This window comes from Antedon mediterranea, chromosome 6 (assembly GCF_964355755.1).
Source record: "Antedon mediterranea chromosome 6, ecAntMedi1.1, whole genome shotgun sequence".
Lineage (NCBI taxonomy): Eukaryota > Metazoa > Echinodermata > Crinoidea > Comatulida > Antedonidae > Antedon > Antedon mediterranea.
Genome location: NC_092675.1, coordinates 7,784,117 through 7,800,096, shown reverse-complemented (window position 1 = coordinate 7,800,096; position 15,980 = coordinate 7,784,117). Strand labels below are relative to the sequence as shown.

General features: G+C 32.9%; 1 protein-coding gene and 1 long non-coding RNA gene across 2 annotated transcripts in view; both read right to left on the bottom strand.

The window, feature by feature from the left end:
• Positions 1-887: 887 nt before the first annotated feature.
• On the bottom strand, positions 888-2,256 carry LOC140052402 (uncharacterized). Its single transcript, XR_011845628.1, has 5 exons — positions 1,927-2,256; positions 1,750-1,827; positions 1,379-1,538; positions 1,211-1,262; positions 888-1,084 (listed from the first exon to the last, which is right to left on the bottom strand). It is a non-coding gene; the product is annotated as an uncharacterized lncRNA (long non-coding RNA).
• A 10,332-nt stretch (positions 2,257-12,588) lies between these two features.
• Positions 12,589-15,980, bottom strand: part of LOC140051057 (serine/threonine-protein kinase NIM1-like) — a 34,857-nt gene continuing 31,465 nt past the window's right edge. The window contains exon 4 of the mRNA XM_072096134.1: positions 12,589-13,990. Coding sequence (XP_071952235.1) covers positions 13,250-13,990 — 741 coding nt within the window. The 3' untranslated portion in view covers positions 12,589-13,249. The remainder of the gene's footprint in view (positions 13,991-15,980) is intronic.

The window sequence follows — 15,980 nt, the reverse complement described above, 5'->3', positions numbered from 1 at the left end:
TTAGCAACTGCCATGTTGACAATCCCCTCTCTCCTCTTCTTAACCCCACCAACCAATCCCCTTGCTTATTTATGTTTTTAATAAGTGTATTTGGTATTTAATTATTTAGGCGTACCTGGTGGAATTGATTAGCAACTGCCATGTTGACATTCCCCTCTCTCCTCTTAACCCCACCAACCAATCCCCTTGCTTATTTATGTTTTTAATAAGTGTATTTGGTATTTAATTATTTAGGCGTACCTGGTGGAATTGATTAGCAACTGCCATGTTGACATTCCCCTCTCTCCTCTTAACCCCACCAAACAACCCCCTTACTTATTTCCGTTTTTAATAAGTGTGTGTGGTGTTTAATTATTTAGGCGTACCTGGTGGAATTGATTAGCAACTGCCATGTTGACAATCCCCTCTCTCCTCTTAACCCCACCAACCAATCCCCTTGCTTATTTATGTTTTTAATAAGTGTATTTGGTATTTAATTATTTAGGCGTACCTGGTGGAATTGATTAGCAACTGCCATGTTGTTGACATTCCCCTCTCTCCTCTTAACCCCACCAACCAATCCCCTTGCTTATTTATGTTTTTAATAAGTGTATTTGGTATTTAATTATTTAGGCGTACCTGGTGGAATTGATTAGCAACTGCCATGTTGACATTCCCCTCTCTCCTCTTAACCCCACCAACCAACCCCCTTGCTTATTTCCGTTTTTAATAAGTGTATGTGGTGTTTAATTATTTAGGCGTACCTGGTGGAATTGATTAGCAACTGCCATGTTGACAATCCTCTCTCTCCTTTTAACCCCACCAACCAACCCCCTTGCTTATTTCTGTTTTTAATAAGTGTATGTGGTATTATTTAGGCGTACCTGGTGGAATTGATTAGCATGTTTAATTACTTTCATTAGCGGATTGTTACGATGACGAGAAGGATGATTATTTTGAACAACACTGGAGAAGATTGATGGTAGCTCTCTGTCCACACCAGGCAGGCCCAAACGATAATTTAAGCTCATTCATGAGTCCGTATCGTGTCGGTGGTCGGTGACGTCGTTGAAGCTGACTGTCTACTGACATTTCCGATGCAATGCTAAAAAAAGAAGGAATATGACGATGATAATGATCATCATGATCATGATAATGATGATGATGATGTTGATGATGATAATAATGATGATGAGATGATTTATTTGTGATTGTTACGGGTGATTTATACCTTTTAATCTGACTGGTTAGAATCTGTGCCTCAACAATCCAATCATGGTCACCTTTTGAAAAAAAAAGTATGTAATATATAAACAAGTTTTCTTCATTTTTAGAAATGAAATATCTATACATCTTTTAGACCAAAATAAACATATCTTAAATAAAAAGAATCTCATACCTTCTTGGACACTCTTCTCGTCGTCGTCCTCTACGTCCGAACCCAAACTGTTTCTGTCGTCAGAGTTATCCTCATGAGCTCATCGTCGTTGTCAGCAATCAATTCAGCAATGGGCTGATCGTCGTTGTCAGCAATCAGTTCAGCAATGGGCTGATGATTTCTATTGAATTCAAAATGTTAAAAAGTTCAAATAATATTAATGGACCAAAATTCTAACATTCTGAAATATTTGTTTATTATTTAATTAATGATGTATGCATGTATTAAAGACAAGAGAATTAACAAATTAAACAAACTAAATATACTCTACATGACTATGCATACATTATTCAGAGTAGTATTAAAAACTTTAAAGTAATATTTAGGCTTACAGAACAATCGTTTCTTCCATGTCTTCACATTCGAGCTCATCTACCCTTATGACTTCTGTTTTAAGGTCTGTTTGAATACTGGAATAAAAGCAAATTAAGATATTGATTGTAAAATATTTTAATTTAAGAATCCAATACATACATCTAGACACTATACTAAACAAATGCCAGACATACCTTCCATTGCCATTGGCAGCTTCTGCTGTCACCACATCAACCGGTGGTTGTTTATCATCAATAATGTCTTTGATTGCTGCAGAATCGGCTGTAGCATCATTGTTATCAAGTCCGACTCTCTTGGACTTCTTCAGCGATCGTCGAAGTCTGCCCAAGCGGGATTTAGACTTCTTTTTCTTGTCTTTCCCATAGTACCCGACAGTTTATCTGTGTCAATTGTCCAAGCAGATACTTTATCATCATCTGCTGTGTTCTTAGATTCAGAACATTCGGTGGCCACACTATCTGGGCATTTGGAAGATCTACACTACTTCCGTCTGGTGAATTAAATTCTTGGCGATTATCCCCAACGAATTCCTCAACTGAGTTGCGTTGACATAAGGTCAAAGGATTACCCATTAGTAATTAATATGGAAATAATTCGAGATATGATCTCAATACAACTTTCCGAAAAGGTTTCCAATAGTTTTCTGGGCGTTTTTGTTATGATTCGTTGATATGGCGATTGCGTTCTGTATCGTAGTAACATCGAAGCGGGCACAAAGCGTTCATGCCAACAACGCGCAACCGCTACATGTGACGACGTCGCCCGCTGCGTGTGTCCCATGATGGGGGGGGGGGGGGGTTTACACTATACCGTCATATCAATACGTTTTATTGGAAAAAACAATTTTCATTTCAACAAATAATATTACTAATAATTATAATAATGTGTACTTTCAGATAATACAAACAAAATGTTCTTACACAATACAATCGTGATATCTTTTTTATCTAACATCAATTTGGTTTTATTAAAAATAACGCACAGTACAATACACAGTGCATTCCTGTATAAAGAAACTATTGAATTCAAATGTGATACTGTAGGCCTAGGCCTATATGAAATTGATTTGGCCAAAGTATGCAAAATCATTTTACAAATATTTAATATAAATTTTAGTAAAATGTTTCTACAATAATCCAGCAAGGAATACAAATTTAAAATACAGTACAAACAGCCCGACGGCGGATTAGTCCAATTTCAATAAACATTGTTTGTTATTTTGAAAAGAGATATTTTGAGTGTTAATTTAGGAAACAGGTAAGCTATCTTTGCGATTCCTACTGTCGCACACATTTTGAAAGGTAGAGCTGCTCATAAATTGCATTTATAGAATAAAAATATCATACTACTAGCTACCTGATTCTTAATAGCCATTTCAATTAGTTTGAATTGTTGTTGACTTTACTATAGTCCTACTGCAAAGACCTGAACCCCGCTCCGGAGAGCTGATTATTAGAATAGCGTTATGGTATGGTCACGCCCTGGAATGCATCATTTGCATAAATCTCATGTGAGAAATTATTATGTAGGCTACAAATATGCATAATAAAAGGATATGGAAACTATTGAGGAATGACTACTATATGATTGGACGTGGCAACACTTTTTGGGAAAGTTAATGGGAGAGGGAGGGAGTTAAATATACCCATTGCGTTTTATACAACTATAACGCTTTCTAGCGGATCCTGGATTTTGAAAAATAGGGAATTAGGTTGGGGAATAGGGTTGTTGGCAAAGGGTCTAACAACTGTAAAACGAAGTGCTGAACTTGACCGAATGTTTTATCTGTTGGATTGTAATTACCGTATCTAAATTTAAACATTTTATTTATTATTATTGTTTATTATTAATAATATATTTTATATAATATGTTTTACAATGACTAACACATGTTCTGATGGAAACTTACCTGTAGACAATGAATACTAAATAGTTTTTTTTGTGGATTGTGACAATAATCTTTTAAATTAATTTATAAAGAAAATAAATATAATATAGATCGGAAATTGTCTCTATCGAGTCTGAAATCTAATTCGGCTCATGTTAAAAGAATACAAATTTTTCTTGTCTGTTATAATCTAATTTATTAATGAACTTATAAAATATACCTTTTTAAACCGAAAAATTCAGAATGATAACTTGAAAATTGTAGGCGCTATCGTGCTTACAAAGTAATAACATTTTAATTCACTTGCATTTTTATATGTAAGTTTGGAGTAAGCAAGGAAAAGTTGTTTGATTGACTTGCCCAAATCTGTATTTTTTATTCATTCCAGTTAACTTTTCGATTTTTCGCATCGTATGAAGGTTCAGGATTGTGATCAACAGTACGTTTTGCAATAAAAGATGATGATTGCGCCCTCTACTATGAAAATTGCGAAATACTATTTTGTTAGTCTCGTATGCATCAAACCTACACTAACGTTCACGATTTTATAACCTTTTAGTGATATTTATAAGGTCAATATCTCGTTGATAAATACAAGTATGATGATACTTATGATTGTATAATAAAACGTGTAGTTTGCTTTTATACATTGACAGTAAAGACAGACCCTACCAAAATCCTCTCTAATTGATACTTTCGGGCAGAGATAGAATAAGACACAGATTTGTATGTAAAAATTGAGGGCACTAAACATAACATTTACGAGATAGAAAGCCACAGAAAAAAATGTTATGGTGCGCTCTTCCTGCCTCAGCACTAATGCCCTGCCACAGCATTGGGGTCGTTTCCACATCAGATGCATTGATGTTGCCGCCTCACGGTGTGGTGGAAGTGAAACATATAATTCTGTGAACCCAAACACAGTAGCCCGCATAGCTTTAACTCTATTCCACTAGCGTGGGATTCGAACCCACGATATTCGTGTTGTGACTGAGAACTGGTCATAAGATTTGTATGTACAGACAAGTTCAAAAAGATTTAAAAGCTGTGTCTGCTGGTTACCAGTAAGGGCCTACATCCATGTGATCTGTTGTATACCTGCCAATGCCTGGTCTTAAAAAGTGGCAATATTTGGTACAATTCTAATGTTCCGGTCTAACTGGTTCCCATTCAGCTGGGGCCTACTGTCAACAGCAAATAGCCGAGAGACGGTTATTTCAGAAGCGAAGCGAGAATTCTCTGTGGAATTCTTTTGAGAAAAAAAAATCGATGAAGAAGCATAATTTTACCAGAAGGTATACCTTAAAGTGTGTACTTTAAAGATGTATTGTCCCCCTGAAAAAAATTGTGGTTGAATATGCCATTTTAATGTCACATAATAGTTATAAATTTTGACCAAAAAATTGATCGAAATGAAATGTATTTATCTGAAAAACTGAATTTAAAGCAAAAATGGTCAAATTGGCTGCTAGCCAATGGGTTTGTGGTTGATTTTAACCATTTATTTTGTAATTTCATAAGTGAAAACATTGTTTTCCCCATTTTTTCTACCTGTATTAAAACTACAAAATAACCTATCGAAGTATTATTTAATTAATCTTCATTTTTCATGTTTTTGGAGGACAATACATCTTTAATATAGTGGTATGTTAATGGCAACTATAATATTCACATCATGAATAAGAGACCATTATATAGATCCTAAAAAGAGTCAAAATAAACTTGAATGGCATGGGACTACGAAGATAACGTCATTTGGTAACACCTTATTTCTTCAACAAAAGCGCAACTGTAAAGTGTAGACACGTGGAGTAGCCTTATATTAATCGAACTTAATGTAAGAAATTACGAATTACTTTACTTGTATTAGGCCGTCCTTCTGACGGTAAAATAGACACGAAAAATAACTTACTACGCGGTAGGTAAAGAAGTAATGGTTTCTGACCAATTATAAATTAATTGGAAATGCGTGATGTTTATATGACATGAATTCAGAATTTAAGTAAGGAAGAGTATATAGTAAGCACACTATGTCATATACTACAATTAAATCAATATAAAACGTAAAGTCTCGATTCGATCGTGTTATTAACAAAACTGTCATGGCAACATTGTTTTTGGATATTTTTGTAGTGTAAGGAGCTGGTTTTTATTCATATAAAAAATGAATTCTCATAGTAGAATGGTGAATAAAGTAATAATACTGAAGGCTTTCAAACTACATCTCACAATTATTCAACAAAAATTGTTGTCCCAGCATGAAATCCATTCGCTTTATACAGTAACGTAATAACTGGTAATTTATGACATATTCATTTTAAAGGTAATTGCATTAATGATTGTACTTAGGCCTATTTTAATGTTGTCATTAATTAGCTTTAATAACTAATCAAATCATTAACAATATAGATCATGTTCTTATATTATATATTATAAAAGTCATAATTCGACAGGACTGCGCCATTATAATGATTAGTTTGATATGTAAAACAAAAACGTAAAAATAGATAGCGTCATGGGAGTCCAGAAACAAATTGACCATTATCCATGCCATTATCTCGGAATATTTTTTTTTGCAAAAAGCACAACATTGACAAGTAGAATAATTGCCTTAGAATAATTGATAGAATAATAAACAAACACAGTACAGTAATGACTCAATGGAGAATAATAATAATATTAATAATGCTTAGATAAAATTCATGAGAATAGAGGTGTCAACTCAATGAGCCAGCATATGAGGGCAAGTAAAGATGACGAAAGTGCTATGAATCATTACATTTTCACCGAAAAAAAGTATTAAAGGTTGGTAACCTATAACTCAGGTGATTCTAGATGTTATGTATCGGTGGATGTCAGGAGAGGAGAGGTCTCTAGACATCGTATGAGAATCGGGTGCTTAATTTCCATTAACATATTGATACTGCTTGATAAGTAAATATTAATTACTTATAAGTAGGGAAAATAAATAAATCAATTACCGTATCTATCTGGACAAACCAAAATAGTAAATCTGGATTTGGTTTCGTCATATCACGTGTTTAAACCACCCAATTCTGAGTTCTGAGTCTCTAGGCAGCCGATTCTCAGTACCGAATCGGCTGCCTTGAGTGCATTGACTGTTATCTATTTCCGAAGTATCATAGGAATATTTGGTAATACATCGCATTGTGTTTCACATGTATCTAAAGTAACCTAACCCTTAACCTAACCTTACTTGATACAGGCACCACATGTGATGCTGTATTACCAAATATTCTTAAGATACTTCGGAAATAGATAGTATGTGGAGATACAGCACTGACTATTGACAGTCATCAATATAGATACGAGTCTAGAATGATATAGAGAGGGCTGGGGGGTAGTGAATATTAAAAGCAAACCTCAACACGAACCAGAATAGCGGTATTAAAAAGGCGAGCAACTAAAATAAGCTAATATAGCGGTAGGCCTACGAACTGAAAAATTACAGAAGAGTTTGGTACCATTAACTTCAAAAATGGTTTATTTCTGACGTTCAGATGCCAACTGTCTCTCACTAATATAAAAAAAACAGTGATATAATCAACTTAATATATTTTTGAACTAATTTCTTCTATTTTCAAATTAATTTTAATTCACTGCTTACTATGCAAACGGCTTAACTGGTCTTTCTGTCTCTTGCTATAAATAGAATTATCAACATGTCTACTTGCGTTAACGCGTACCCTGTCTACCTAATAAACAATAACATACTCGAAAATGTGTTTTTGTTATATATTTTGTGTTATATCTATGCATAGTCCTAAGGTGCCTAGATACAAAAGTTGGTGAAAATTATTGGGACTATACTAAAGCTCTGTCTACACTATCAAACTTTATGTGACGAAACAAAAATATGATGTACCCATGGACATGATGATGTTATATCACTACCATATTTGTGAGCATCGTATCACTGCCATATTTTTGCACATCATCGTCCAGTGTACTGTTTTTACACATCGGCTGGTTACCCTTGTGTTTTCGGTTCATCACCCCTTCTCTTATAGCTTCTGTCGTCGGGACAAGGATCACATATTTTGTTTGGGCCAACCCAAGTTACCAAAACCCCGAGTGACTTTTGTCCTGGCACGACAATTAGGAGTACTGTTTTTGCATTTTGGTCTACAAAATACATTCGTCTCCTCACTGCTCAATGTGTACGCGCCCGTTTTTAGTGCTAAGACGGAGAGGAGGGAGGGTGGGGGGTTGAGCGTTGGCGGTGCGTTTCCAAAACAAAACCACAAACAAAATAAAGTTAGCTACAAAAATACACAACACAAGTCATAATTTCAAGGTTTTAGGAAATATAATATTTATTAAAAAATATGGAGGTAATTAATATTCTATGCAATTCATAATAAGCTGTACTTACACTAACAATGCTTCCTAAACTAGCTCCAGGGCTATCAATCTAATATTTTGTAACCACGCATCGTAAATAAAAACTTCCTAATTTTAAGTTTCAGTTAAAGATTAGTAGATCGGAAGTAACACAATCTGTGGTATCAGATCACCACCCTCCATCAAACCCCTCCCACTCCTAATCTATTATCCATAATTCCACTTCAACTGTCGGGACAACAATGTAGGCCTATATATTCACAAAGTTATAATTATAATTATTCTCAGTATGGTGAATAGTTACATTTCTTAGTTTCCTATGTTCATTATTCTTTATCAACATAGGACATGCTATTACTAAAGAATAAACGATCTACTATATTATACAATCGTAAGTTTAAAAAACGCACGTCGCACAGTAGTAAATAGCGATCTCGTTTCGGGACGGCGACAAACTTTAAATTAAAGTAATGTATTGTCCCCCTGAAAAAATAATTATCTAAAAAATTTCTGTTGAATATGCCATTTTAATGTTACATAATAGTTATCCACTTTGACCAAAAAATTTAGATCGAAAAAAAAAAAATGTATTTACCCGAAAAAACTGTAATTTAAAGAAAAATAAAAATCAAATTGGCTGCCAGCCATGGATTTTGGGTGAATTTAACCCTTTATTTTGTCATTTTATAAGTGAAAACATCGTTTTTCATGTTTTTGGGGGACAATACATCTTTAAGAGATAATACCGATAATAAACGGTGTATACTGGAATTATTCACATGCGCAGATTAATCGTTTGAATACACTACCTGGACCACCTACATAACGAAAGTTCGCTATACCTTTTAGACGATGAAGACAGACAGTCCTTATTCACACATGCGCTAATATTTGTGGTAGACATGTTACAGTAACAATTTTATATTTTCAAATGAGTTCACTTTTTCTGAAATTCAACCATTAAATTACAATAAAATTATACATATAATATTTAATCAGACTTCTTATTATTGAACTACATTGCACATGATTTTATCATGTTATATAAATAGTAAATAACGTAGTTACAGTATTGCAGAAATGGACGGATAACATTATGAGGAAAAACAGAGACTGTGTTTGTTCTCAAAACAAAGGTTTATTTGCACTAGCGTTTTAACAAAACATTTTTTTGGGGCAAACATCATACTACTCCATTTTCATGACATCACGAATAGTGTAAGAACGTTATTTAATATACAATTAAAATACCTCCACATTGTTTTACCGTACTTTGACCTCACTATTGGAATAATTGATACTATTTTGTATTAAATATGAAATTATCATTTTAAATTACCGAGTAGGTTATTAGCTTTTTCAGATAAAGCTTAAAAAAAACTAGTCAGATCAAGTTAATAGTCAGATCAAGTTAATATTCAGATATAATTTGTCTGAAAATTAAAACAAAATTAATTTGGGATTTTTTTTTCATCTTGTTTTTTTTAAGGCTGTACAAAAATTTGTTGATAACAGAAATTAAATTAATACTTTAAGTTCAATACCGGTTTCGGAATTGAAAAGAAATCTTAGACATTATATATTAGAACTAGAAGGTCAACTCCAACGCAATTATTTTCATTTTAAAAGCGAGTCTCAGTAGTAAATAGTTTATTTTTACTGTACATAATATCAGACAGTAAAATGCCTATGCCTTTTTCTAAAGAGCAGAATTTCATTAATTAATTGTACGGTTAACAACACCCTAGTTATATATTTTGTTGGCTTATTTAAAACATTTTAGTCTTCTTTAAAAATATTTTCATCTGACAACAAAAAACGTCTTAACCGACAAGACACTCAGTGAGGTTGAATACTTATTACATGTTACACATTGTTGCATTGCATTGCATCTAACTGACTTGCAATAATCAGTCAAGATGTATCTAGTGACAGCTTCAGAAACGGGTTTATGGTTATGTTTCAGCTTTCGAGCTTCTATATTATGTAGGCCTGTTTAAACAAATTAAATCTGTGAGTTTTTATTGACATTAGTGTTAGACACAGCGTAAGAGTTCAAAAGCATAATTGAGAATTGATAAAAACAAGTCAGTGAATTGGTTTGCAAAATGCGCTATTAATGTCTCGATTTATAACAGACCTAAGAGAGATTGGGTATTACAGGAGCTTATTTAGTCGTAGGTGGGCGTAAATATACGGGACTCGCAGCCATAGATTTGGAAATTTAAAGTACAATTTATAGTAGCAGTTAGCTATAACGTTGTTATGGGTCTATTTTCGTATTCGGTTTAATGTTCGCCAACATTCAATTTGAGCGAAAATAATTACATTAGAATATACTATAGGGCCTATGTTTGTTAGATTGCGAATGCCAGCGCCCTGAGGTAAATTAATATTAATTTAAATAATTATTTTTATTTATTATGGCACTTAAGTAGAATATCACAATTATATAACATAAGTATTATTATTTACTTTATGAATTAGTTACTAATAAATTAAATTAATATTTAAACCTTGATATATTCATAATATAGTTAATTAATACTTTCTAATGTATAAAAATAACTCTGCTTATTACTATAATAATTATTTATCATGTTTAGTTATATTTAACATAATTCCATTGAATTGTTACCAACTTTCCTTAAGAATTCCAATATACGTAGATTATTTGTGAAGAGATCTATATTAACACTTGCGCTCTGTCCTACATACAGTGATCGCATTCAATGCATTGAGAAAGATATCAATTATTGTCATAAATCTGAACTGATGTCACTAATGACTTTACAGTTTAATTATCAATTGTTATTGCAAGTAAGCAAAAGCTCAAGTATCATTCCAACTGTCCCATTACAGGCATTTTCAATATATATATATATATATAAACAAATCAGGCAAAGAACATTAATTCTAAACCGCCCGGTGATATACTGAAATTTAATTAATTAATTTGAAACAATAAAGATGAGGAAATCTGTGAGAATGAGAAAAAGTCGCCCCAACTGGGTATATATATATTCCTTTTGCATAATTTTGGTTACACTGCAAATTTAACAACAATTTTAAGAATTAATATTATTTTGTATATGATGGGTTACCCGAAAGCTCTACAAAATTTATATCTGGCTGTTTTACTTTATCATTTTGATTTTTTATTTGATCTCCATCTAGCCACTAACATTCTTTTTTATAATTTGCCATTTGATTATATATAATATATTTTAGTCTTATTTTTTTTATTTCAAAACCAGAATAGGCCTACATATTTCACGAAAACATAAGAAAAAGTAGATTCACTGCTATTTCTGTCACATAACCAGGCCATAAATGAGCAAACTTATTTCTACTTTCCTATTGCGAGACAAATTTCCCTTTTGTATCTGGATTTATTATATGAATGATTGTCAAAATACTGTATATATTAATATTTAATACATGTAAGTAATGGTTGTGAGTCAATTTTCATTTTTTACGAGCAACCAAAATTTATCTTTTAACTATACATTTAAATTAATAAAACATTATGTTAGATTGTATTCCTCTCATAACAAATTTTTTTTAAATTTGATTAAACTGGTTTATAAAGAAACAATTATAAACACATAGTTTATGGTAATACACTGTATCGGAAAAATGGGAACATATGTGGAACGCCACTTCTGCATTATGGACAAGTGAAAAATAAACATACTAAAAATGTTAAAATAACAGTAAAAATCAGTAATCATGTAAGAAAATTCACCTAAAGATCCTAACTTGTGGAATGTATTCTAATCTGGAGTAATGCATTATGGGAAGTCATTATTATAAAAATAAATGCATTAAAACCCCATGGCGTATAATATAAACATGCAGAACAGTCAAATAGGACTATGATAGCATACAAGGATTATTTTGTAGGTAAGCCACATGTGTAATGTAGAGTGGCAAAGCGGTTAGGCAGGGGCGCTCTGAAAGTCATATAATCAGCACAGTTTCAACGCTGTACTCGATCATTAGTTCTGGTTGTAAAACAAAGTCTTCTCGGATAAAAAGACTGGAAACTTGGGGTCCACGTATGGCTTGTGGTATACTTTTCAAAAGGGGGTTACTGTACCATGTTGTACTGGACCAACTAACGAATAAGCTCAGTTTAGTGGCACTGTGCAATATGAATACTGTTGTATGTGTTGTCCACATATGTGAAAGACACATGTTAAGGCCCGTTTACACTAGGAGGGTATACTTTTCAAAAGGGGGTTACTGTACCATGTTGTACTGGACCAACTAACGAATAAGCTCAGTTTAGTGGCACTGTGCAATATGAATACTGTTGTATGTGTTGTCCACATATGTGAAAGACACATGTTAAGGCCCGTTTACACTAGGACGATAACGATCGGCGATAAATAGATAAGCATGTCTTTTTCTTACACAAAACAAAATAATTTAGAAAGGTTTTCGTTCTAGAATTATAGAATACTCATTTATGCTGTCTTTGATAAAAATAATATTTTTAAAAATCCAATCAAATGACGTCATGATCAATAAAACCAACAAAATCGATATTATTGCTCTTACTAATCATGACGTTATTTGATTGGACATGTGAAAATATAATTTTCATCAAATTAAGCATAGATGGTTCCTAAATAGTTCTAGAATAAAAACTTTTTAGATTTCTTTTGTTTTGTGTATGAACAATGCATTTGTTTATTTATCGTCGATCTTTATCGTCCTAGTGTAAACGGGCCTTTATTCACCCACATTTACATTATAATTGTTGAAAATATTGTATACTAATTAATGAGAAAACATACTGTTGAAATGAGTGTCTTGGGAAGTACTGTAACATTATCAATAGTTAGTAGTCACTCTCTACAGTAGACCCCTTTTCATGCAGAAAGATTTGTTTTCATACTGCACACTAGTACAATAGGAAATGTTCATTCAATATTAAAACTATACATGAAACAGATATATTCATCTAAAATGCTGAATGTATCCATAATCAAGGGGATATAACACAGAGGTTATGGCTGCCTTGGAGCGCTCTCATCCCTGTCACTACTAATATATTGAAGCATACATAACATAGGGTAATATCATAGTTTTTTTATGATTCCGTACTGTGATAATACTTTATCACTATCTATTATCTATTTTATTGATAAATCTAAAATAAACTCATAAAATACTTTATATATCCAATATCAATAATACAATCCATTGTATTAAATTCATTCAAAGTAGTATTCTCATAAAATTTGACATGTTTTCGAAGGTTTATTTTTTTGTTTCTTCTTATCTTCTTTCTTCCCAGCTGTAGGATTGGCGTTATTCACAACCACTGTGCTAATTGGAGGTTCTATATATTTTCGTTGCAATCTGTGTAACACGATTCTATAAGTTCCCGTTATACTATTACGTGAATCATGATCACGCGTCCCTTTCAACAAATCGTCCTGTATACCGAGTTCTTCAAGTTCCTTTAATACTTTCAACTCGTCCATAGTTGCGTTTTCTTTTTCAAACGCAGGAACCGTATGATACGCATCGATTGATTTTGGAAATTCCTGACCCTTTAGCCAAGCATGCGATTTCATATCGTGTAAACTTATTCGATCCGATGGTTCTAATTTTAGAATACTGTTAATCAAGGCCTGACATTCGGTTGAAACGAACGATGGTATTGTAAAATTTCCGTCTATTATACATTTCTTAAGCTTTGCAACAGTGTCCGCTCGAAATGGCATCACGCCAACTACCATAAAATACAGCATTATTCCTAATGCCCATATATCAACAGGCACACCGACGTAATTTTCATCTTTAAATAGTTCCGGTGCGGCATATGGTGGTGATCCACAAAATGTGTTTAATGTCTCATTTTGTTTGCTCACAGTACTGAATCCAAAGTCCCCAACCTTAGCCAGACCATTAGCTGCATAAAATATGTTCTCTGCTTTCAGATCTCGGTGGATTATATTCTTGGAATGCTGAGACGGAAAAAAAAAGGAAAAAATCATTAACATTTAGATTGAAAAGTGTATATCAATCACAGCGAAGCAAATATCAATTTTCTCTAAATAGATGTATGAAGGAGTAGGAAGACATTATTCTTATGTCTGCCACAAACGAGCAAATCATATGCTAGTTTGACGCCACTCCTTGCTTCCTTGCTCAGCCACACACTACTAATGCTAATAATCAAGTAAATTTGGTGTAATATTATCACCTACTGTATTTCGAAAAAAAGTATTGTGAGCATTTTTTTTTACAAAAAAGAAAGAAAATAGAAATAAATGGTTTTTTTAGTAGATGTTTATTAGTAATTTTCCTTATTTTGAAACTGTAAATGATTGAATTACCAGAAGGAAACAAACCAGTACTTGAATAAAATAAAGAGGATATGAAACAATAACAAAATAAAAAAGGACTCAGAAAACAAGACATGAAACCAAAAAACCAAAATTGACTTGAACCAAGATTCAGAAAATCAAACTTCAATATGAATGCCATAAACCTCTGTCATTTCCTAAGAGACAAAATGCAATAAATTAGTTTGATGGGTAATTAAGCAATAAAATGAAGCATTAGATGTCTTAAAATATGATTAAGTACGTAATGCACTAATAACTCATGACTATAAATTAACTATACGAAAAATAAAATCACACAATGCAAACAAAATGTAATGTCTTGAATTTCATATTAAAGGTCAGTCTATTAGTCACTATTGTTAGCAATAGTGTACAATAATGGAAGTTTATGAGTTTGAACAATTTTGACTGTTCTATTATAAAGTTGCGGTACACCACATATATTAGTTTTGAAAAAAAAAATTGAGTTTCTCGACTATGCTTTGATCGTTCTCTTCTGAGGACGATCAAAGCATATTTATCGAAACGTCGAGAAACTCAACAGTTCTTTCCAGAACTGATATACATGGTGTACCGCAACTTTATATCAACATTTGATTTTGCCATGCAAACCTTCAAACAATATATTTTCTATTATAATACGGCCATACAGCATTGAACCACTGGTTGAATCACCGAAGTTAAGCAATGTTGGGCCCGGTTGCGTTCTGGATGGGAGACCATAAATAGCGGCGGGTGCTGTATATATACCAGAGAGTGATGATGTAATGATAATATCAGACTAGCAGCTGATAGCCATTGGTTCGAGGCTATCTGTACTATACTAACTGTATCCTTAGGCAAGATACTTTACTCTCATTGCCTCGTCCTTCAGATGGGATGGTGTACATAGTGCACGTTTGCTGATCTGGTAGGTGCTGCACTGCTGGCTGCTGTGGGTCCGTGGAGGGCCTAATCTGAATTTCCTCAGTTTCCAGTTAAGCTTGAGGATAAATATATGTACCTTATACAAAGCTGAATCTACTGTAAAGGCTTCCCAATGAATGAAAATATTATCCTCATTCAACGAATACAAATTGTTTTGTGAAACTTTTTATTATGCTTCTAATTTGAATCGCAGCATTCTGATTTTGACTGTGGAGTCAAGCGGTTACAGATGGGACACATAGACTGAGCACCTTGTGAAATCAACCAATCAAAAGGCAGGGATACACTTAGATGTGTTATAATTGTTAATAATTCACATTAATTTATCATCCAAATACTTTAATCTAAACTTAATCTTTAAGACTACATTATGTACTTATCTAGATCACCTTCACAACCTAGTAAATGATAAAGTAACATAATGTAAGCCTGGTAATATCTTATTTTATAAGATTTCATCTATCATACATGCACAAATCTCCTATTCAAATGTTGTATGATAATAACATGTTTCTGTTATGCATACCATTTTCTTTTTGCCAATTAAACTTTTATTTGACAGCAAAGTTTATTTAAGTATTGATAAATTAAACTAAAAACAATCTTCTACAAAGATTTTTTATTCTCTGCTGGTTAGAAGATTTTAAAAAGTATAATGATACAATTAACTACAGTATAG